Source organism: Mugil cephalus, chromosome 18 (genome assembly GCF_022458985.1).
Source record: "Mugil cephalus isolate CIBA_MC_2020 chromosome 18, CIBA_Mcephalus_1.1, whole genome shotgun sequence".
In the NCBI taxonomy this organism is placed as follows: Eukaryota; Metazoa; Chordata; class Actinopteri; order Mugiliformes; family Mugilidae; genus Mugil; species Mugil cephalus.
Window position 1 is genome coordinate 9,928,708 of NC_061787.1, and position 23,818 is coordinate 9,952,525.

The 23,818-nt window shown below is 43.8% G+C and overlaps 1 protein-coding gene across 7 annotated transcripts in view; it reads right to left on the reverse strand.

Annotated features, from left to right (window-relative positions):
* asap1b (ArfGAP with SH3 domain, ankyrin repeat and PH domain 1b) overlaps nucleotides 1–23,818 on the reverse strand; it is a 57,429-nt gene that overhangs the window by 8,426 nt on the left and 25,185 nt on the right. For 4 of the 7 annotated variants that reach the window (XM_047567929.1, XM_047567925.1, XM_047567928.1 and 1 more), the window contains exons 4-21: nucleotides 22,596–22,670; nucleotides 22,096–22,145; nucleotides 21,807–21,936; nucleotides 16,376–16,461; nucleotides 15,123–15,198; nucleotides 14,789–14,875; nucleotides 14,232–14,240; nucleotides 13,868–13,968; nucleotides 13,675–13,744; nucleotides 9,701–9,788; nucleotides 9,108–9,156; nucleotides 5,926–6,092; nucleotides 3,601–3,734; nucleotides 3,291–3,382; nucleotides 3,021–3,207; nucleotides 1,210–1,295; nucleotides 439–554; nucleotides 276–343 (exon numbers count right to left, since the gene is read on the reverse strand). In XM_047567929.1, coding sequence (XP_047423885.1) covers nucleotides 276–343; nucleotides 439–554; nucleotides 1,210–1,295; nucleotides 3,021–3,207; nucleotides 3,291–3,382; nucleotides 3,601–3,734; nucleotides 5,926–6,092; nucleotides 9,108–9,156; nucleotides 9,701–9,788; nucleotides 13,675–13,744; nucleotides 13,868–13,968; nucleotides 14,232–14,240; nucleotides 14,789–14,875; nucleotides 15,123–15,198; nucleotides 16,376–16,461; nucleotides 21,807–21,936; nucleotides 22,096–22,145; nucleotides 22,596–22,670 — 1,671 coding nt within the window. The remainder of the gene's footprint in view (nucleotides 1–275; nucleotides 344–438; nucleotides 555–1,209; nucleotides 1,296–3,020; nucleotides 3,208–3,290; nucleotides 3,383–3,600; nucleotides 3,735–5,925; nucleotides 6,093–9,107; nucleotides 9,157–9,700; nucleotides 9,789–13,674; nucleotides 13,745–13,867; nucleotides 13,969–14,231; nucleotides 14,241–14,788; nucleotides 14,876–15,122; nucleotides 15,199–16,375; nucleotides 16,462–21,806; nucleotides 21,937–22,095; nucleotides 22,146–22,595; nucleotides 22,671–23,818) is intronic. The other 3 variants (XM_047567930.1, XM_047567926.1, XM_047567931.1) reach the window with 1 other exon arrangement.

Below are 23,818 nucleotides of genomic sequence, written 5' to 3' on the forward strand. Positions count from 1 at the left end.
TGTGTTTTCATCTGCTTGCTCGTGCCGCCGTTAATAACCGACATACATCAACGATTACTTCCACTCTGCTGTCTCTGCCGCCCTGAGGCTGGAGACAGACCCTTGGCTGCCACCTAGTGTTCAGAATAAACAGCCAAACAACGGCTCAATGTGCTGTCATTTATTTTATTTTATTTCATGTTGTTTTATTCATCTTGATGTATAAATATATAAATATATTTTTGGCTTCATTTGTCTAATAATCCGCCGTGATGTCCAGCAGCTCTCCCACTTACTGCCTCCTCGCACTGAGTGTTCCTCAGTCGCCTGGCAACATCCAGCGCCGTCTCTCCGTTCTGATTGGCTGAGGGGCGAGGAGGGATACAATCAACGGTTACGAGACGGATGCGTGCGCACGGGTGACATTAACGAGAGCATGAACCTCGGCGCGTGACTCACCGATGTCTGTGGCCGGTTTGCCCCTCAGCAGCAACTTGAGGCACTCTGGCTTTTCGTACATGCAGCAGTAATGCAGCGCGGTGTTCCCCCACTCGGTCTGCTTATCCAGGTTACCGCTGAGGAGGAGGAGGAGGAGGGGGGGGGAAAGAAAAAAAACACACACACATAGTCAGGACACAGGTTGTCAGGACGCCTCAGGGTGTTTTCCACACAATCCGGCAGTTTAAGGTTAATGTGTCGTTACACGGGGCTTCGCGTGGAAACAACACATTTTAAAACACGTGTCATTAACATAGAGAAATAACATAATAATTCCCATAAAAACAGACGAGCTGTGCGTCGTGAGAGCTATTAATTAACGCGAGGTCTCCAGTCTTCTGTGGAGGCCGTGTGCAGTCTGAGCAGTGGTGGGTAAACAATTGAAAAGAGAGGAATAAATTAAGGCAGAGAACAAGTGCTTGACCCATTTCTGTTTGCCTTGTGGGAATCTGAGCTGAGCGGCGCTAAGCTTTCCTCTGCACTTCCACTGCCGCGTTTACAGGACTGGGGCGCAGCACGAGAAAGACTCGCGGGCAGACGGACAGATCAAACCTGTGTGTTTGTCACAAAACTGCGCTGTTTAATTCATAACGACAAATCTCTGATGTTTCTTAACAAATTTATGATGCTTACGCTGAGCCAAAGGCAGTGCACACGGTCCTACTGTGTTTGCTTTTTATAGCAAATAACTAAGCAACTATTTTTATTTATTTTATTTTTATTTTTTTTTACCTGTTCTGCACAAGGAAGTCCACCAGGTGCAGTGAGGTTTGGTCAGCAGTCCTCACAGAGTAGTGCAGTGCTGTCTCTCCAACTTCCTGCAGGGGGCCATCAAACACAGCAAAGAAACGGTGAGACAATCTTGGGCAGCATCCATTCTGTATTCTCTCCCTCTCGCCGTGTCTCTTTCAGCATTTAAACAAGCTGCAGTAAACAAAATGGCTCCTAAAAATTATATTTCTGCAGCTAAGACGCTGGATTTCGCCCAGTTTTCAAGTGATTCGACGTGATTGTGGCGTTTTAAAGCCTTAAAGGTGAAGATAAAAGGGGGGATATTTTGGAAATTTGTGGTATCTACGGGGTAGAGTACGGGCTCTGTTTAGTCATGTACTTCTGTCATGCTCTCTGTGTCGGGGGTTGGGATGTTACTGTTAAGCCCTTCAGATGTACTGACGGCAGCAGATCAGATATCGGTGAGTCAGACTTCATAGCGCAGACAGCAGCACCAGCAGTTCCCTTTGTCACCAGACGATATCCTCTTTAATTCTGCTGCAGCGGTGTCATTTTTCCTCACAGAAACACCGTGTTCGTGTTACACAACCTTGACCCATTTATGTCAGATTAAGTCTGATCGTGCGTGTTGTTCCCTTTGCGCCGTCTTCACCATATACTCCTCGTTTTTAAGTTTCATTTTACGCCTAAACCAATGAAGAAGAAAAAAAAAGAGAGAAAAAAGAAAAAAAAAGAAAAGAGCGCAGCCACGAAGAGAAAACAAGCACAGCCGCAAAGAATAAGAAACAGACGCAAGAACTGAGCCACCACAGATGTCGCCATCTAAGTAAATATGGAACCAGCGCAGATGATGCCCCACGATGCGGAGGAGGTTGCTGGCTATCTCCACCTGCTGGTGAAATTACCCGGATGACTCACGGTTTTCCAACTGTTACGCCCATTTCCACACGAATAATTCAACCAACCGGCAGAAATGTGTCAGAGTTGGTTGTCCTGCTGGGAAACTCCACAAGTTTCCTTGTCCCTGTGGCCTAGTGTGATGGAAATGTGCTGTATGTGTGTGTAATGCATATCTGAGGGGGGGTTACGGAGTCAAGCTGACATGGAGCATATTTTCACATCAAGACAACCAGATGACCGACAAACATTTGGTTTTATGAGTCAAAAGTTTAAGCTTTCCTGCTATGACTCCCTCCTTGTGATGCTTTTCCTTCTCCCAGAAATTCCTCACAGTTATTTGTTTCATTATCCAGTAATCTTCCATCATTTTCTTTCTGAACTCACCATTAGTTCGAGTTGACTAAAGGCCCTGGACACACCAATCTGATCTCAAACTATTAGTGAAGGACAACTGTGACAACACGCCACACATAGCTAACGTCCAGCTGGTGAATACAATCTGAGAGGAAATGACTCCTCTTACCAGCAGGTGGCAGTATTCTGTATTCGCGTAACAGGAAGGGAAACATGAAGCTACTGAATCGTGCTGATCTGCTGCGCAAAAAGTGATGAAATTTTAAACGAGAAGAGGATACTCTGTCTGCCCTTTTACTTAGGTCACATCCATTTCGGTTCCAGTTTCACAAAGATGATCGTGGCGCTAGTGCAACACGAGGTCTAACTAGGGGTGATTGTGAAGGACATGCCGCAGAAACTAGGGCCGGGACCGTCAAGTTTTTGCATTTCTTCTAAAACTGTTATTTTGTTTGGTGAAAGAGGTTCAAGTTCAAACTGCTGCCTATCCACACTTTTCAAATTCCATTCGGCTCGACTGCCCACACACAAATAAAACAAAACTACCGTCCACTCACCGGTCCTGCCTCTGGGAGAGGCTCCATAAGCTCCACCCCCTCCGCGTAGACCTGAATGAGAGCCAGCAGGTCCCTGGACTGAACCGCCTCGAACAGCTCGATCATTTTGGCCGACGCAGATGTGCACGTCTTCCTGGCATACTTGTGGTCCACGTACTTAGCGTTGATGAACTCCTTCCTCACCGTCCTGTGGCCACAATGTGTTTTTTAAAGCGTGTTTGAAGATGAGACGGACGTAAACGTGGATGTAAAACTCGAGACGCTACTTACATGTCACTGGAGGGAGTGGGCTTTGGTGAAGGGGAGGGGAGGTTTCCCTCCATGATCTCATTGAAACTACTGTTCCCTACATTCTTGGCCAGCTAGAGACAGAAGGAAGCATCAGCAATGGATCACAATGACAAACAGATCAGCGCGTGACAAATGAGCACATCGGGAGACGCATCAAATTCCGCTGTCCACAACTCTTTCATTTTTTTTTAATATTTCACTGGAGATGGAAATAGTGAAGGGCGCGCCTCATAAAAAAAAAAGAAAAAAAAAAAAAGGAGAAGCTATTTATGCACTTGGTCTGACTCACCAAGAGTTCTGAGGTTCCTAGCTTGTCGAGCTCCATGGACTGGATGCGGGAGATGTGGACGCCCATCTCTCGGTGGATGCCAGAGCACTCGATGCAGGTGAGGATCCCCAGGTTGGTGGAAAGCCACTTAGGGTCTGCAAACAGAGAAACAAACATTTTGTTGAGCATGTGAAGCCTGTAGACAAGGGGTCTTCTACGGTTTTCAGGTCAAAGATCCACAAACTGATGGAGAGATTAAGCAGGTCAACATTCTACTGTGCAACATGTGCAACAGCAGGGTGGCCAGGCAACTGCTTTACACATAAACACATGTAACTGGTGTATAATTCAGTCAACATGTAATATGCGGCCTCGTGATTGGCTCAGCAGCGATAGGGGCGGGGCCTACTGTGTACAGAAAGCTTGGATTGACAGGTGTCAGTGCGCTGCTGGGACAGCTCCTGTATCTCTGAATGCATCCCTTCACTAAAATGTGCTGGATTCATGTTAATGTGTATTTAAGCACACTGAGAAAACTGGCAGCAGGTTTAATTTTAAATGTCTTTTTATAGAAGGTGTCAAAAGTGGTTAGTGGTGAGCAGTTTGTTTATGCGCCTCACAGTTGGCTCAAGAAGAAGAGGATTGCTCTTAAATGTTTGCTCCTAGCGACGTGATATAAGGATATGAAAAAGGTTATAAAGCTGAGGATATTTAAGTGTCTGTCGAAGGGATTAAAGAATAAACTTTATGATTCCTGCATAAGTATTTGAGGAAAATAGATTATTTCTCATCTGTGGTCCTTTCATGAGGCACATTTATCTAGAAGAATAAAAGATAAGAAAAGATCGGATCAAGACTAAGACTGTCCGACACTCGCTATCAAATAATCAGGACATCCCCCCAATCTATTAATACCTCAGTATTATGGGTAATTCCCCAATCTGCTTACGATACGTCACACATGATGCCAGCCAACACTGTTTACCCACTAAGGATTTATTTATGTATAAAAAACATTAAATTTGTGGTTTGGAAGCCACACTTTATTTCTGACCACATTTACATTCATTAATCCACTACAGTGCTGTCACTGGTGACCACAGTCCCTGCGGAGGAGGGAGCTCATTGCATAACCTACTGTCAAGCAAAGGGCACAACACGCACGCTGACATGTAACAGATCAGTGCGGCAACTTCACATGGCACCAGCAACCTCATCTTCTGAAGCAATCCTGCAGATCTGAGTGAGTCTTAAATGTCGTCAAGACTCCAGTGACGCCGCTCTGCCTGAGCAGGACCAGTGAGCACCAGGCGGGAAACAACAGAGACGGACCCAAAAAAACCAATGAGTCATACACAGGAACGCAGTTAGCGGTTAGCTGATAGCAGGCAGGAGTTAACTGGACACGATGAACAGATGCGAGCTGGTGATAGGTCCCCGGGTGTAAATTACGCACGCCGAGGAGAATGTATGGTGACCTCTACGGCTGCTTAATGCTAAAGCTGCAAATCAGCGTCTTAGAGGGGGGGGAATATGAAACGAGACGGAGTAGATCACTCCGGCCGGATGAGAGGGAATAAAGGGATGACCTTTGAGTGTCATTAAAATGACCTTTGAGCCGCGGAGTTAATTTAATGTGTCGAGGAAAGGGATGGAGGTGGACGTCGTCAGCAAACATCTGGAGCACGGGTTAGGGCCGGAGCCACGTACGCGAACGGATGCAGCGAGGAGAGTGTAAACATGACGAATCACCTCCCCTTTCTGCAGATTGCAGGGGTCGACGGCGCGTGTGACTTATGTAACAACGTGATGTAATGATGTTGTTTCTGAAAGCCTGGAAATGTTTTTTTTTCCCCCCTCGGAGCATAAAGTCCTCCCGTCGGTCGGTGGAGGAGCTGCTGTGTGTTTATGTATGAGTAGAGCGTGTGTAGGCCCGTATGTATATACATATATATATGTATATATATATATATATATGTTTGTGTGTGTGTGAAGTGTCAGGGGGCCTGAATGTCTACGACACTCCTGAGTGCTGACTCTTTGCTTCTTAATGTGGGGGAGGATGGGGATCGGGTTGTGCCCTGAATGCTAACAATGCTAGCGCGCGCACACTTGTTTGTTCAAGGCTGCCGAGGGATTCGCGGCATAGGTCGTTCTGTTACCGGCTAACTCAAGGACGCAAAGTTCAATGCAGCTGTGACATTGCAAAGACGGGGCGTGCGGCTGTAAATAAAACACGCGTCCACGGTCTGAATCAGGAAGCGGCGAAGTGAAGGTGAGTGTTGACTAAGCACAAAACAGGAAATATACGCGTGAATGTGTGGACAAAACAGCGGCAGCACACACCAGTGGCTCCACAGTCGCAGCAGACTTCGTTGCCCGGCATGCGCAGCACGTCTTCTATGATGGCTTTAGTCAGGTCCTCTAATCCGTCCTCCCCTCCGCTGCTCTGCTCGCCGCGGAACGCCATGTTCAGCGCCTCCTCCTTGCTGTTGGTCAGCACAGAGATCCAGCTGCAGGAGGGAACGCATAATAAGCATTTTATTATTACTTTTCATGGTTAGCTTACTTTGAGATTGAAATGGCAACAAATATAGATGAATAGGTAAAAAGAAACAATTTTAGGGCTTCAGCTAACAGTACGTTATTCGTTTCTTGGTACAAAAAAATTATCTAAACCACAGGTCTTGCTCGTTTTTCAGGCCGAGAACCCCGAAACTGACGGAGAGATTAAGTACAGACCCCCTACCAACTACTGAATATGTGTTCAATATTAACCTTGTGCTATTTATAAATACATGTTATTATTATAAATTTGCATTAAAATTTAAGCTATTCAAATAATACACATGTGCAACAATAGGGGAAAAAATTGTGGGGGAAAATTAAAATATATATAAAAAAAATGTCTAATCAACCAAAGATATTGCAACCATCCCCCTTGCACTGCCTCTGTTGAAGACCTATGGTCTAAACTGTCTAAAATTCACCAAAATCACAAACTACACATGGAAAAGAAGCTGGAAGATAGTAAATTTTGCCAGTTTTGCTTTTTAAAAAAAAGGATTAAAGTATAAATTAGTTAAATAAATATCTGGCCATTGAGTTCCTCAGCTAAAAGCCTGATCACAGTTACACAGGACTAAGATACGAGGTATAATAACCCACTCTAACGTCACTGTGTATCAATAAATCAATGAGAAATTGATCTTTTTAAAAATAAATTCTTTAAAAAATCCTGATTTTGAAGTTTTACAGGCAGGTTATTTTGGGATGGCTGATACGCACACACACGCACACACACACGCACGCACGCACACACACACACACACACACACACACACACGCGCGCGCGCACGCACGCACGCACGCACACACACAGTGGTCATTAAAAATCAAACAGACAGGAAACACTGGTGCTGCCTTTCAAACATGACCTCCTGCAGTTCGGTACAAGGCACAATCTGCTCGTGCAATCTACACACTTAACTGACCACCACACACACACACACACACACACACACACACACACACTGGGCGTTATGACGCTGACGTCAGCACTTCCTCTGCTACTGTCACTCAGACCCTGCCTGTAAATGCAGAGACCAGACCGCGAGCAGGCTTGTGAAGCAATGTGTTAGATTGTTTATCTCTGCGTGTGAAAAACAAGATATTTTTAATCTACCGCTGCGTAGGTGTGCAGATGCCGGGCCAAAGGGTTTTCGTGTGTTTACTTGTAACATGTATTATAATATGCTCCCAGCCTAATTGAGGGGGAGCACGATGGCAAATCACAGAGAACCCCGTGGAATACTAAATATTTCACTATGAAGACGCTGCTGCTGGGATAGCGTGACACAAGCAGCCGGGAGAAGCTGCGAGCCGGATCCCAGAGGACAACATGTACATGGAGATGCTGTGTTCAGGCAGCCCTGACTAAAGTGGCACCGCCGCAACGAGGCTGGAACAAAGTTTCCAGCATCACAGGAGGAACATGGCGTCCCAGAACAAAAGTGTCACAAATCAAAGGGTGTTTCCAGAGAGTTTCAGTGGAGGCGGCTACAGAATTAATTTCATTTTTTTTGTTTTTTTGTTATTTGATTCACAATTCATGTGTTTCTGAGAGATGAAAAAGCTTAAGAAGCGACGGATTACACGTTTATTTCCATTTGTGACTGTGGGAAAATACATCCAGGTTACTCAATGCTAAGAGGAGGTTTAAATTGTTAATTGTATTCCTGTGTTTTATTCTTTTAATTGTATTTGTTAAATATGTTGAGTGGCCTTTTAAAAGCCCGCTCTGCTGTGGGGAGGGGGGAGGGACTTGAACATTCAGGAAAGCCTCTCATTGGACACCAATTAATACACGCCCCCTAGTGCAGAATGAGTCATCAACATTATTGAATTTTTTTGCCAGGAAATGATTAATACCTATTATTATTTTTTTTTATATTATTTTAACAGTATAACAGCTACAAAATAAAAAACATTTGAATATAGAATTAGATTTTTACGGGGACTTTGACGTTGTCATTAACGTGTTCTTTAAAAACATTAGAGCCTTTAATCAATTAGTTCAAGAAATTTAATTGGAGGGTATTATTCAAATCTATTAAATATTAATACAGTAGTATCAGCTTCTAATTAGTGAGGATGTTCTTATTTTCTGTGTTTTATATGAATGAAAACAGAGAATTTCTTGTTTTAGAGTAAATCCTTTTGGGTTTTAAGAAATATTCTTTATTATTTTGAGACATTTTACAGAAGAAACAATTAGCTGATTAACTGCTGATGAAAATTCACTTTTGCCCAAATAAAAGTTTAATATCAATTTTGGTTTTCAATAAATAAAGCAACATACAACATAATAGATAATACATTCTCCACCTTATGCTCTGCTCATATTTAAGCATTAAACAAGTAAATGTGTCAAAAATGTGAAAATCTAACCCAAAAAGACTGACAAATCTACTGTTACACAACTCAATGAGGGAAGATGCCCAATATTTAAACAGGCTTCACCAAATACAAAAACAAAACTGATCCCTTGGAGAAACAGCTAGCATGCTAACTGTTTGGTTAGCATGCTAGCTAGCATGCTAGATTACGAAACTTAAAACTCAAAACGCCTTGTTAACTGTGTTTGACGTTGTACCAAGAAAACAAACAGTGGTGCATGATTTAAATAAATATATTCACTGATCTAATCCTGTGTGTGTGTTTGCCAGCCTGCATTCAAGTGTGCAATGGCATGGGAAACAACGGTATGAGGTTACAGCGACCTGGATTACTCTAGACCACAAACCCCACTGCCATCATCTACTCTAGTCAATCTGCTTCCTGTCTTCAACAGCGACAATGAAGTGACAGAGCAACCACTTCCAACCAACATCTCATTATTAAAAACCATTACACCGTTACAACCATTACACAAACTTTTGAATCAGTCCCAGCGTTCAGATGAAAGGTGACATTTTCAGGTTTGCTTCAGTGAAAACAAACGGATCATGTGTTTTTTTTTTACTCACATGACAAATTCTTGTTCATCTTCAGCCTGGAAATGATATGTCCGGTTATCTGCGGGGGAAAAAGAAACATGCAAATCTCTAATTTTGCATTTTATAATGTTTCCAGGAGCCGTCTGAATGTAGTTAACTCTTCTAACAATTCTCTGTGTGGTAAAATACATCATGTACCAGATTCCCTTTAGAAACTGAACGATTCATGCATCCAGTGCAATAGTTGCACTAGTGAAAAAGGCCGTATTGTGTTACAGCAGTCCTGCACTAAATCTTATCTTCTTGAAGGTTGTGGTATTGAGCATTTTGTTTAAAATAAAACAGAGCTGTTGACTCAGCTGTGTTTTCGTTGTGGTGTTGTGGTGCTGTGTTGTACTGTAAATAACAGAAACCCTTTTGTGTTAGCGCCACAAACTACATCTTTATGACACCGTTTCCAACATAAACTGAGCATTACAACAATCGTAAAGTGAAGATTTAGAGCGGGACTGAATGAGTTTGTTTTCAGTAGCGCGCTTAATGTTTTGAAAAATGAGTATGTGAGTGTGTGTGTGTGTGTGTGTGTGTGTGTGTGTGTGTGTGTGTGTGTGTTTAAGACGTACGGGAAATGAGGTCAAAGCATTTCCTGTCCTCAGAACTCGGCTTCACCTGGCAGGTGAGCAGGTTGAGTTTGACCGGCTGCCTGTTGGACTGTAACAAAAACAGACTTGGTTACAATGGAGGAACAACAGATCAGAAACATTTCATTACAACAATGCATCTGTTCATCTATAACCTTAAGAGCAGGAGCGTTACACTCATTTTAGTTCGGGGGCCACTTTCAGCCCAGTTTGATCTCAAGTGGATCAACAGAATAATAAACCTTAAGTAATAACAACCATGGATTGTTTTAGTGCAGAGAAGAACATGTTCTTCTTCTTCAAAAAAAATAAAATTCTAAAGAAAAATAAGTGCAATTTGCTGTCTGCTCTCTAGTCCTGGGTCTCAGTGTTGTGTTCTGTTCACTTCTCTGACTAAAATGTGGGACAGAAGTTATTTCCATTGAAAAAAATGCCTTGTCTTCTATGTAATTTTGTCACTTTGCTGTTGAGGGTCAGATTAGACCCTCCGATGGGCCGCTTTGGGCCCGCGGGCCGTATGTTTGACACCTGTGCTTTAGAGGCTCACAGGAGGCGGATGTCTATTCCACATGGCACTGAGCGCTAAGTTTGTCTGTATTTTTTCTGTCTGTAATTGTTTTGTGGTTTAAATGTGAAGGCCAAGGTGACATATATGTCCGGATACAAGCTCCTGATATTCAGAACACAATACCACAATGGCATTACTCATTATTTAGTGCTTTCAGTATTTATGTCTTGAGTCTGGATGGACTGCTGTGAACACTGGTATACTAATTAAATCTGGTGAGAGCCATCATATGCTTTAATTAATCCAAGGCTGCAGCAAACCCTAATTATTTATTTTACAATTAATAAATACTGTATATTAATTCTTCCTTCAACTGATTCTGTGAATCTACTGGTCGTCTTTGATTCATCCATCTATCCTCCTATTGCCTTAACTCACTGCTAAATATTAAAGATCATTTTTAAGTTTTTAGTGAATAATTAATGTGCACAAGCCAAAAATAAATACTGCAAAAATATGACATTCACCTAACACATAGAGCTGCAAGCACAGCTGAAGACTGGTTGGTCGGGTTAACATATAAACATATAAAATAGATTTGAAAATGAGTTTCGGCTCTTTTCTTTCTTTTTTTTTTTTTTTTTTTGTCCAACCAAGAGTCAAAATTATAAAGGACAAATAAATAACAAAGAGAAAATTAGGAAATAGTTTGTTGAAGCTACCATCTGGTTCATACTCCTGCATAAAGCATTTGCATAATCATTGCAGATAAACGTGTGAACACATGTATGCATTATTCAACGCCACTTCTCTGAAGCGAGCTACAAGGGCTGTCGCAGAGACGCAAGGTGTCCCCCCATTAAAGAGACTGGACCGTGCTGGCTGGGCTGTGTCCTGTAATAACGGGCCCAGTTGGCACATGTGCGCTGTGTACGTCTGAGCGCTGTCTCCTGCCAGTGCAGGGCAGAGGGGTGGGGGCGGAGGAGGAGTGGTGGGCGGTGAGCAAGGCACGTGCTAATGAAATGCTAACAGTCTGCGATGAGCCGCGGAGTCGGGCTGTCCTGCTGGCAACAGGCCACGTCAACTAGAGTCACCTAGAGTTCAGCTGCCACGAGAGCCAAAGAAAAAAAACAAAAAAAAAACATAGAAGTTGGGATTGTTGGTAAACCAAGAAATTATCTTAAAGCGTGATTACCACTCATGAGCAGACAGACAGCTCACTCACTTATTTAACTTCACAGCGGAACAAAAAGTTTTCTAAATATATTAACCACTTCCCCTACTTGTGGCAGACAGATATGATGAAAGTTCACTATATGCTTGCGGCTTAGAGCCACGAACAATATATTAATATCAGCATCGGCATCACATGTGATTATCAAGGGACCACTAGAGATTAACCATCATCACATCTGGAACACCTGTGTCAACTCCACTAGTTTATCCTCAACCATGAAATCTTAGATTTATATCAATATGATGGCAGCTTGTAGCAGACAATACCAAATATAAAACAAGTGAATTTAAATATATTGTCTTTCAGAGTTGTGTGATTTAATACACAGACTCAAGGTGAGCCGAGCAACTGTTCGTGGCCTTGAGATAAAATTGAGGAAGAGGGACTTTAGGTGGAAACCTGCTGGGATAAAGGTCTTCAACAGGGGGTTCATGACCTCGCAGATGTACTGCAGGGGGAGTCGCAAATTCTTTGGTTGATTAGGCATTTTTTATGTATATTTTTAAAACTTTTCCCCCACAAATTATTATTTTTTAGTGCACATTAACATGAATCCAACATATTTTAGTAAAGGGACAAATGGCCCTGTATCGCTTTACTCATTCAGCAATACAGGAGCTGTCTCAACAGCGCACTGTTTCACACAGAGCGCCACACTAGCCAAGACCTGTCAGTCTAAGCCTCCTGTACACAATAGGCCCCGCCCCCATCGCTGCTGAGCCAATCACAAGGCCGCATATTACACGCTGACTCTGTCAAGGTGAGATCCTAGTCAGCCAGTGATGACTATGTATGTCAAGTATGTTTAGAGCAGTTGGCCACACTACTGTTGCACATATTTGAAATATTTATTTTTTTTAAAACTGTGCATTATTTGAATAGCTTAATACTGAATGCAAAATTATAATAATAATGTATATTTATAAATAGCATTAGGCTACAGAGTTTAATATAGAACAATACTATCAGCCCTATTATGTCTTTGCCTGGGCCCCCCCAGAACCTAGGACCGCCACTGCACAGGCTGCTCCTTCTAGCTAATGAGACTAAAGCCATGGAACTGAAGAATCTGAGTCTGGTCCACATGAGAGACTAATATGTCCAGGCATATATCCTTAACCAGAGAACAGGTACTTTTAGCTGGGAAGCCACAAAGAGCAACTAACCGTCAACAACAATATGTATAGCATATATATATCAGTATGTAAAGAAGATATTTACTGTGCTCAATGACACTTTCAAATACACCTGCCAGTTCATTAGGCTACAGTCGTGCACTAAATCCTCCTTCATGACTGTTACAATGTTCAGTTCATGTTTAAACAGTGTCAGGAATGAGGTGATTCAACTGGATGAACACAAAACACAAAAGGTGTTTCTGTTATTTAGACTATCACACTGACTGTCAAAATAATAGAAGCACGTGTCGATACAACACAATATAAGTCAATGGTTTTACAAACTACAGCCTCTATGATGAATTTGAAGTTGAACCAACAGTTTTCTCTCGACCAAATGCTGAAGACTATAACCTTCATGAAGACTTACTGACTTGACTATTATTTTTTTATCTAATGAACTGGCAAGTGAGTGCATAATATAATATTGTTTTCCCCACACGTGCCTTGTCTCCGTTTAATTCGCCGGTTGGATTCACTGACAGATCCCGATGAGACACCTGCCACCGCTCCGCCGGCAATTAGCTAAATTTCCGGATTGTGCTAAGCCGCTCGGTCCGCTTGCTCTCTTTGTTACGGAGCTCAGCAGGAGGCTGTAAGTCTAATGGTCGACGGATTTGATTCGCACGCGAATCTTGACTCTGACACCTTTCACGAGGGGCAACGTCACGTCACGCTGAGCCGAGCCGCGTCTGCTGCGGCGGAGCGGCTGCAGCGCCGCAGACGTGCCAGCGTATACAGTACGCTCACACTCTATCAGGGATGAGTCACCGAGGCGCAGCAGCAGCAGCAGGCGGCAACAAGGGAGGGGAGGGGTGATGGGGGGTGGGCGGGGGGGGGGTGTGCGGGGAGACAGGGTTGCCATGACAACCCATCTATGTCAATTCCACTCTGCCAGCCTCCAGATTGAAAAAGCCCAACACAGCCTCCCCACATGATGCTCTCCCTTTGATCCACACAGTCAATGGTGGGGGGGTCAGGGAGTTCATGCCTGTGCGTTTGTGTGTGTTTGTGTGCGTGTTTGTGTACTCACCGTGGCATGAGAGATGGTGAGCATGCCCCCCTTCACCGAGCACTGCCTCCTCTGCCACACCTTCCTCAGCCTGTGAGACACATTAGAGGGGAGGTTTGTCTCATGTGTTCCTTCTCGTCGCGCTCTTTAAATTTTAATGCAACCACAACGGGCCGCTTATTTTTTTTCATAAGCGACAATGTCAGCAGCTCACCCGTCGCTCTTCTTCAGCAGGTAGCCTTTCTTCTCACTCCCGAACTCCTTGTTTCCCTGCAGCTGGTGCATGCTGTAGCCGCCCTGCTTACTCTGCGAGTCCTGTGGGTACACCAAAAAAAAAAAAAAAAAAACGCATTTAAACACACACGTCGTGGAGCTGCTCCGCGACATGCAACACGAGCAAACACGCGGCACAAACTCATTCTCTGGCGTTTAAAAGCGAAGGGGCTCTGGTCGAAAAAACAGAAAAATAAAAAAAGGACCTACAAGGCATGCTCTGCAAAGCCCCTACAGGGCCAAACCACTCCACTGTCAAGCAGAACAGACAGACGCCAGCATGCGCCACATGCACCAGCACTTACTCTTCTAGACTTGATTCCAGATAAGCAGAAGGCAGAAGGGACGAGATAGAGGGGAGAGGTGTGAAAGATCCAGTTCAGGTGCAGGCGTTAGGTGTGAAACAGAGAGTTTCCCCGAGTGTCAACCCAAACCACAAACCGAGTGTCTTAAAGTTCCGCTCGTGTAGGTGTGTGGAGAAAGTGTGTGCAGATTGTTTCATGCAGTGGTGAGTGTGCAAACCGAGGGGGGTGAAGCTGATAAGTAAAGTTAAGAAAATGTCTCTCCACTGAGCAGCCAGTGAGGCACAACACTGGTCACCAGCAAAGCCTACCACACACTGGCTACCAGCATGGTACAGCACTGGACACTCGCTCTGTGCTGCAGGAGACAAGCTCCAAACTTGGTAGTGGTCACAGTGAGAGGAAGTGTGTAGTTAAAACGTAAGAAAGAAAGTGTTTTTTTAGTACGGCCGGGGGTGGCTAAATTAGGGCTGCTGTGGCTGTGTGGCTCAGTCTAAACCAGCCTGGCGACAATTCGGTTTAAATTTGGATTTTTGCGGCTCCGGCTGTGACGTGCCTACCTCCTTCTGGTCCAACTGGAGGGAGGACTTGATCAGATCTCGCAGGGCGGTCAGCTGCTTCTTCTCCTCATCCTGAGTTTGCTTGATCTGAGGAGAAAGGGCAATGACGGTGGGCGATGAATCACGTACGTCAGCGAGCTTAAACGGTAATCAGATGCAGAAAATCTGAAGTTCAAGTCCACTTATTAGTTGTTTTTTTTCCACTTGTAAAGAAAAAACAAGGAGGATGTGTGAAGACAAACAGCTAACCGCAGCTTTTCACACCTTCGGTGAACAAGAGAAAACGAAACTTGCAAATGAGAGGGAGAATGAAACGAGGTGGATGAGTATTTACATTGTAGAGATCCGCTGCCAGCTTCTCGATGTACTGCTTCAGCTTATCCGCCGTCTTCAAGCCGTCTTGGAAGAAACTGGAGAGAAGGGGACACATTTGTGAATTTCCCTGCTTAATTAATGGCGCTTTTCCTGTATGAAGGTCACACACATAAAAAGAAAGAATGAAAGAAAGAGGCCGGGACACTGCTTTAACGTATGGCTCGGCTCCTTCTGGCACCTTTGCCTCTTGGCGCAGATTTGCAGAGGTGCTTAGCGCACCCCGAAACCCATTACAGATCTGTCAGCGGTACACACCTCGACACAGCGCTGCAGTTGCAAATCACAACTAATGACCTCCCTCTTTATCACTCTCACTCCTCCTCCCCCCGCTTCTTGGACCATACATCTCGCTTCCTCTTTTCACTGCTTTCTCAGCCACGTCTTTCCTGGCTGCCGCTCTTCTCCCTCCCCTCCCTCTCCATTCATTCAAGTGTAAGTGTTTACACATTTATAGGGATTCACCTCCCCTGACTCCTCGCATTTAATGGATCATTCATCGCCTCGCAGCCCTTTAAACTATCGCAGACAACCTTTTATTTGACACTTTCGCTGCAGAGATTTAGCGGAAGAAATACTTTCCGGTCCACTTCTCGAGTGACTAACATTTCATGCGAGCGCGCAAATGATAGTTTACATCAGTTTGTTGTGCAAGAAGATGTTTTGAGTCGGAAGGGTTTCTCAATCACGAAATAATTGACGGTTTCCCCCGACTGAGCGTAAATAGTCTCCTTCTTCTTCCGAGGCGGCGTGCACGCTCGCGCTCTCCATCCGGCGCGCCGATGCCTCCGATCCATCACCTCTGCAGCTTTTCTGTCCATCAAGGCCCAGGTTGAAGAGATTAACGCGGGGAAGTATATTGTTTTGTCCCGGTGTTATGACAGAACGCGGCGACGCCAGGAGCAAATCTGTCATCCTGTCACGGGTCGTTGCGGGATGTGGGTTCCGGCACGTTGCGCGCCCACTTTATTTACCCGCCAAACCCCACAGCTGTCAGAACATATCTGTATGACGACCTGTGCATATTTATGAGAGCTATATGCGTACACGACTGCGCACCCTGAAGATCTATGAGTCACGCAGGAGGTAGAAAATTGACATCAAGAGGCAGCAGCGGCCTCCGTCTTTTGCGAGGTTGTGAAATACCAGTGGGTGGGATGAGTGCGACAGGAGAGCGCCGCACGTTCAGTTTAGCGGGATTAAGGTGGTACTTACTTGCACTGCGCGTGGTAATACTTAATCAGGTTCTGGAGGAGGTCCACTCCCTTCTTGGTCTTGATCTCATTTACTTTGATCAGGTACTGCAAGGAGAAGAAGAAGAAGAAGAAGAAGAAGAGAGGTGCAGAGTTCAGGCACGAGGTGAAACTCAGGGTATGTTTAAAGGATTTCTTCAGTTTAATGAGGTGCAACACGGCAGCGCCGTCGCACCGTCAGCGCCGCAGACACTCGCAATATGAGCGCTTTGCATTATGATAATCGCATCTGTGCACATATGCTCCATGGAGCCTTTGATGTGCGAGCCAAGGCCGCCCCGATACTGTGGGAGTGGAGACCAGACTGGTAAACACTGCTGGAAAATGCCTCGTAGAATTAGGAGGAAAACCTTCCCTCTGCCTTGATCTAAATAAAGTTCCTAAAGCGTGATGAGAAAGATTTAATATTAGCATTATTGAAAAAGACTGGGCGCTCAGACTGGGCGACAGAGGATTCAAAACAGACGTCTTCAGACGGGGCTCCCACCAAACAAACGCATAAAAGATAATCTTAATCTTAAAGTAATCCCGCCGCGTGCCAATCCACGGAGATTTACAAAGAGTCACAGCTAAAGACCACTTTCAGCTCCGCAGTCAAACCTAATCTATTACACAATGCCTCTTTGAAGCCTCTGACGCCAACATACAGTTTCAATTTGCTCCTTGTATCGTGTGTGGATGCGCCTGTGTGTGTGTGTGTGTGCATATATGTCCCTTTGTTGGCCTCGCAGCGCTCGTCAGACGGGAGATTATCCACATTTTGTCTGAGGCTCGTGTGGGTTCAGTGTTTTTTGGCGCATGTGCGCGTTTGGACTCTTTTTTTGTGTGAATGAGCCGCGTCTCGCCAGAATATAATGCGTCCCCGCTGAGCCCTGCCTTTCCACACTCCTCCTTCACCGGCGGCGTGGGATGAAAAGGGCGAGAGAGTGAGAGCATCCTGTAATCTGGTGATTGAGTAACGCGGAGAGAGACAGAGAGAGAGGGGGGGAGCAGAGTGTGCGCGTGTGCACGCAACAGGGAGAAATGAGGTTAAGTGCGATGAACAGATTGTACCAGTGACTGCAGCAACTGTCCCACACAAAACAATGGCAGCGCTGATATTTGCAGCCTTCACGACTGCTGATTTAGAGAATATATCAAACGTGATTATTGTGGCTCCTCTGTTTAACAGTAGTGACATCTACCCTCACAGGATGCTTTAAAATAGATAAAAATACAGGAAAAATACAGGGAAAAAAAGCTAGATATAAATGGTAAATTTATGTGTATGAATCAGTGGAGGCATAAAATATGACTTAAGCCTCCAAAAATACATCATCTGAAGTGGTTTAATGTCTCGGACTATAAATATTAACCTTTATTATCTTGGCGCTGGACTCTGTATGGCCTGGAATGGATCATTAAAGTAGAGAAACAAGCCAGTATATATATATATATTATACATATATATGTGTGTGTGTGTGTATGTATATTTATATAAATAAAATGTCCTCTGTTGCTTTTTTTTTTTTTTAGTTTTTTAGACGATAAATGTACATCCCTAAAAGAACAGCACGTTCATCAAACTATTATTAGAGACGAAGAAGCAAGTGATCAAAACTGTCTTCTCGTTTTTACTGGACAGCACGAGCAAAACTCCGAAGACAAAAAGAAATTTCAAACCAAATGTGGAACCGAAGATGCCAGCGAAAGAGGAAGCTAATGTGACACGAGAGCTGCAACCCGCTTCTTGGGCGTCCTGCGTCGACCGGTGGTGCACTGCGGACTCGGACAACGCAGAAGCGGAGGAGCCAGTCTTCTGAAATCATGCAAAGATGAATCTGTCTGAAGTGGTGGCTTAGACAATATCATGAGGATGAATGAAATGACGACAGAGATGATTATTGGCAACAAACCTTATAGAGATTTATAGATTGATTTCATTGTTTTTGGTTCGTTCTCATTCTGTATGTTAACATGGACATTAATATTCCACTGTTATTACAATCATGATAACAAAGCAAAATGAATGTGAGCGATGCTTTTAAAATGGAAGATTTGTATGTTGTAATGCTGTTAGTGGGGGGCCTTTGGGTCTTATGAATAGAATCTGTGGATCATCCCATAGATACTTGATCAGTTTGGGATCTAGTGACTTTTTGTGCAGTGTCACTGCTATGTGGTGGGGGTGTCCGGTCTGGTCTAGGTGGGTGCTACATGTCTAAGTAACATCCACACAAATGGACTTTTGTCTAAAAGTATCCTAGACAAATGAGTCACAGGATCTCTAAAACTGCAGCTATTGTTTGGTGTTCCCGATCCGCAGTGATCAGTAGCGAGGAAGGAACAGATGAATCAGTGACAGGTTCGTAGCGAACCGAAAGGCCGACCCGTGCAGTTCAATCCAACAGGCAAACCACTGTGGCTCAAATTACTTAAAACGTTAGCGCTGGTTTTCATAGGCACACAGTGCATGGCTTTTTGTTTTGTTTGGGTCTGTGTAGCTGCAGACCAGGCGGGGCGTCCACGCTGACCACTGTTCACCGCTGGGAGCTCCCACAGAGATCATCGATGTTATTCACTTCACCGATCGGTGCGATTTAATGTCCCGGGAGATCGGCGCGCCACATTAACATGACAGAGACGCTAGCATGACTGCTGCTTTCATAATCAGCATTAGAGGTTACTGGAAAAGATTTCTAGTAACTAGATCAGACTGAGCCCACACACGGTAACAGAATAAGAAGTTTGGACACAGGTGGAAAATGTGGGCAAGAATATAACACTGAGACTGAGAAGGCTGATCGGCACGACGGGGCACCAGAAAGACGACCACAAGTCAGTTTCGTAGTGAATAATTCACACAAGCAACAGCAGTGCAGCAGCCTTTGGTCCATTATGTAACGTGAGCAAAAAATCCTACCCGGGTAAAAGAGTGAACAAGGCGTAGGCGTCACCACCCACCACTAGAGAGCTTTTTGGCAACGCAGAGTGAGCTCTAACAGTTTGTTCTGATTCTCATGAGCACATAAAGAGCTCGCGTTTGTTTTACACTTAATACTCGCAGTTAGAATCCTTTAAGTTCAGCTTTTGTTAATACCAAAGAGACCGGACGAGTTTAAAAGCAAAAAGAACAGAGGAACATCTGGAAACAATTACGGGCGATTGTTTAGCACAAGCTTAAGATGTGACTTGTGAACTCATTTATGTTGTACTCTCTAAATCTTATTTGCTGACATGTAATCACATGGGATCATTCAAGTCCAAACAAAGAATCACAAAATATAACCCGTCCAAATTTGGGCAGGGCCCGCTGTATCTGAATCTCTACACGAGGTCCTGCACGTGTAATAGCTTCGATATAAATTATGCAAATCATTTAAGAGAAAAAAGTCATCTAAAGAAGAAGGCGACGGGAAGAAGGCTTACTGTGCAATAGGACTTGATATATTTAGTTTAGCCAGTGGAGTCCTGGAAAGATCACTTTCATATTTTTTTTGCAAGATAAAGTGTTTTTTTTTTCGGGGGGTTTGAGTTTTTATTTTCAGCACCGTTGACCTAACATGACAGGACACAGCATAGATGTGAATATTTTTAAAGTTGAGTGATTCACAGTGAAACAGCAGCTTCAGCAGCACACACGCCTTCAAGGCCTCTGATGACCGTCACTGCTCTGAAGCCATAACTTCAGCCACTTTATTTTCACAGTGCATTCGCGTAAATAATCATTTCTGAACTACTTTTGCTTGCAGTGCGTCACTCAGATCAAGCTAGATGGACACACGCCGGCGTTTGGTGACCTTTCAACTTGTAAGGTGGATTTGAAGTTGTGTAGATCACAGATCACAAAAAAAAGTCACTGCGATGGCCAGAGTGTAATGAAAAGGCTCATGCAACTATATGTCGACGACGCTGCATTATACCGTCATGCCAACTCAAACCAAGAAGCTGCTGCAGTACTTTCAGGAGCCATGATGCCACTGTCCCAAATAATCAGTCTGTAGGTTTTTCTCCCGACAGCCAACAGAGGGACAGCAATAAACAAGTACCTCGGAGTAATTTTTGATTCCAAACTTAATTTTAAGCAACAAGTTAAAGAAGTCTCAAGACAATTAAATTGAACTAATTTAATATATATATAAAACTTTTGCTGACTACGGAGTCAGAGAACACCTGCCAGAAGTTATTAGGAGCTCTGACTCTGCTGAGGCTTTTAAAAGGCACCTCTATGGCATCTGATCTGTTTTTATTTTAATAGCTTTTCTTTTGTTGACACAGTGATGTTGATCTGTAATTTACATGTTTATATGACATGTTGGATGTGAAGCACTTAGGTGTGCTATATAAATTGGTCTATATAAACATTTGTTTTTGGATGGCTGTCTCAATCATTAAGGTTTTGAATGGATCAGCCCTCAATTATTATAGGGCTTCATAAAGATAAGAAATGTTCCAGAGTAAAAACAACAGAGCGCTGTCTAGAGGGGACTGTGATGTCCAAATGGTGGTAACTTCTTTGTCTTTTCTATCTTGTATACGGACTTTTAACCTTTAAGTGAATCGGAAACTCTTTTTTTATGTAAGATTTTTACATGTTTTGTGTATTCGTCATGGTGTATGGTCTGTATGTTTTTTAAGATACCTGCCTTAGGACAGAGGAAGAAATTTAGCAGCTCTGCTAACTCTGGTTTATTTATTTTGATGCTTTTTGCTGATATGTGGGTTAATGTGGATTGCCCTAATCAAATAATGATAAAAAAAAAGACAAGAGACACATCGAAGAACTCTCAGCAACAAAGGCCAACACTGTGGGCCTGCGCTACGCCTTAAGAACTGAACGTGGTGACACATTAAAGGTTGCAGCTTTTGAATTACCATAACTCACAGTGGTTTGCGCTACTGACAAAATTCAAAGTGTGTCTGAACACTGGGAAGCTGTGCTTCTGTCTGGAAGACCTTCGTGACATCTCAAGGGTATAACTAACTCTGTTTTTAACAACAAATTCCTCCACAACCTCCAACCTGCAGCCAACAGCAGCGGTGCGCCATCATTACCGTAATAGCAGCTTCTTTTTTTTCCAGAAAGGGCAACTTCCCTTCCATTGGTGAGTTACGGTAATTCAATTTATCTTTTTATCCGTGGGTGGATATTTACGAGCAGATAGAAGTAGCCTGTAGTCATCAGTCAGAAGGGGAAACCAGAAGAGATACTATTAGCTGGGAGGCTAGGAAACAAGGTGGAGCCATGAACTCTGTACAGTTTCCTGAATTAGTTAGTCGACAGTTTACTCATTCTGCATGATGTTGTAAAAATATTTCTGGATTTAAGTCATCAGTCTGATTCAACGAGGTGCATCGTCAGACACGCCACAAAAACCAAGGCATAGGTTTTAGGCTCACTCCGTATAATTTACCTCACACATCTGCAGCTGAAACAGGCGCCGTTCCTTCTCCATCTCCTCTGCGATCTCGGCCCCGGTGATCTCCGTGCGGATCATCCCGTGCTGCTTGGCGTGCTCTCGCTTCTCCTTCTCTATCTTCGTACTGGCAGAGAGAGGACCAGTTAATGGATGCACCTCTACTCTACTGCTACAGTAATGCTGGGCATTATCAATCCGTTGTTTAGTGACTGATCTATTATGCAGCACTCTATACAGCTCTATACTATGAGAATACACAGCCTTGCAACAATTATCTACTCACAACTTGGCTTCGTAGTCTTTCCATGCCTTGTCAAAGGGCTTCTTTATGTCCTGCAGGAACACGAAAGGGCAACATCAGTGAACTGCACACTGGCCATTCAGAGGGTGGAGTATTTTTGCAGTTAGGCCACTACTACTTGTGGCAGAAATTGCTTCACCGTGTTCACAATTTATGGGTTGGACGCTAAACGAATGGCCACGCCCCTCCTTGTACCTCCAGCATCAATGCCTCATGACCCAGTTACTCACCACTCAAGCATCAAGCACAACAAAAAGACAGTGTTTACTTCTATGAGATTTACAGTTCTTTAAGAGGAGGGTTGTTGTTTTTTTTTTTTTTTTTAACAGTCTCTCTCTTAATGGCCGGCACAGAGGCTGAGAGGGGGATGGAGAGATGTGCTGACGAGGCATCTATCGCCCCACTTTCCAATTGGGAGGCAGTAAAAAAAAAAAGTGTCAAGAGAGCAGCAGGAAAAGAAACAGTTTCACAGTTAATCGTACCCCTTTCACGCCTTTCAGATCACCCTTCAGCAGCGAGTCCAGGGTGAAGATCACATTGTGGCTGAGGCTCTGGAGCTGAAAGGGCACAGAAAAGAAAAGAGTTAGAGCACGATATATCAAAACACACTTTCAGAAGAGACAGGATGCAAGCAAAAATTACGGCTACTGTAGACCACATACAGTACAAAGATTCTCTTACTTTGTCTCTACGTTTGCTAGAAAACACAATAATACATTGGGACCAACAGATAGTAGCTTTTAGCTACACTAATCAATCTTTTCATATTAAATATGGGCTAAGTAAATATGTTTGTCATGATTATGTCTGCCTGCTCCATGTTTTGAGTTTCTGCTTTTATTTTGTTAAGTTTCTTTGTTTCCTGTTTGGGGAGTAACACCCCGTGTCCCCGTGTTGACCATTGATTGTTTATTGGTTTCTTCTCATGTGATCCGCCCTCATTAGTTTCACCTGGGTCTCATCATCCCTCTGACCCTGTGTGTGTATATATATATATATAGACCCAAGACCACATATATATATATATATATATATATATATATATATATATATATATATATATGTGGTCTTGGGCCGTAGAACCACTGAATTGATCTTTATTGTACAGACACATGTTTCTATTATTTTGACAACCTAATTTTAGTGAGTGGGCTAGCCTAAATAACACCTTTGTGCTTAATTCAGACCAGTTTAACGACCACCACAAACTACATCCTGCAAACTTATCGAACAGCTGAATTAACCAAACATAAACTGAACATTAGAAGTCGTTAAAAGTTAGAACAGAGCCGTCACGTTATCTGCTAGTGCACCTCATTAACGAGAACATATTGTTTGTTTTAGCGTTTTAATGATAAGAAAAAAATGCTACAAAGTCAAGATGAATTAGCGAAAGCTTGATGCTCTTCCTACGGCTCGGGTTGCCTCAGCTATGCTCAGCAGCTCCAGCCATTAGGATCAGCAAGGTCATTTACAACAGTGCTAAGCATTTAAGTCCCTGTTGTCGTTAGGCACACGCACACACATGCACGCAGCAGCGGTCAAGGAAGTAAACAACGCTTAATGGCCGCTAATGTGCTTCTTAAGTGCCTGTCTTGCATATGGCCAACGTCAGAATCAATCTTTCACTGGCCGGCTGCCGACGTGCTCTAACAGCCCGTCCTGGAAACTGTCACTGACTCGAAACAACAAGATTCTCAGAAAG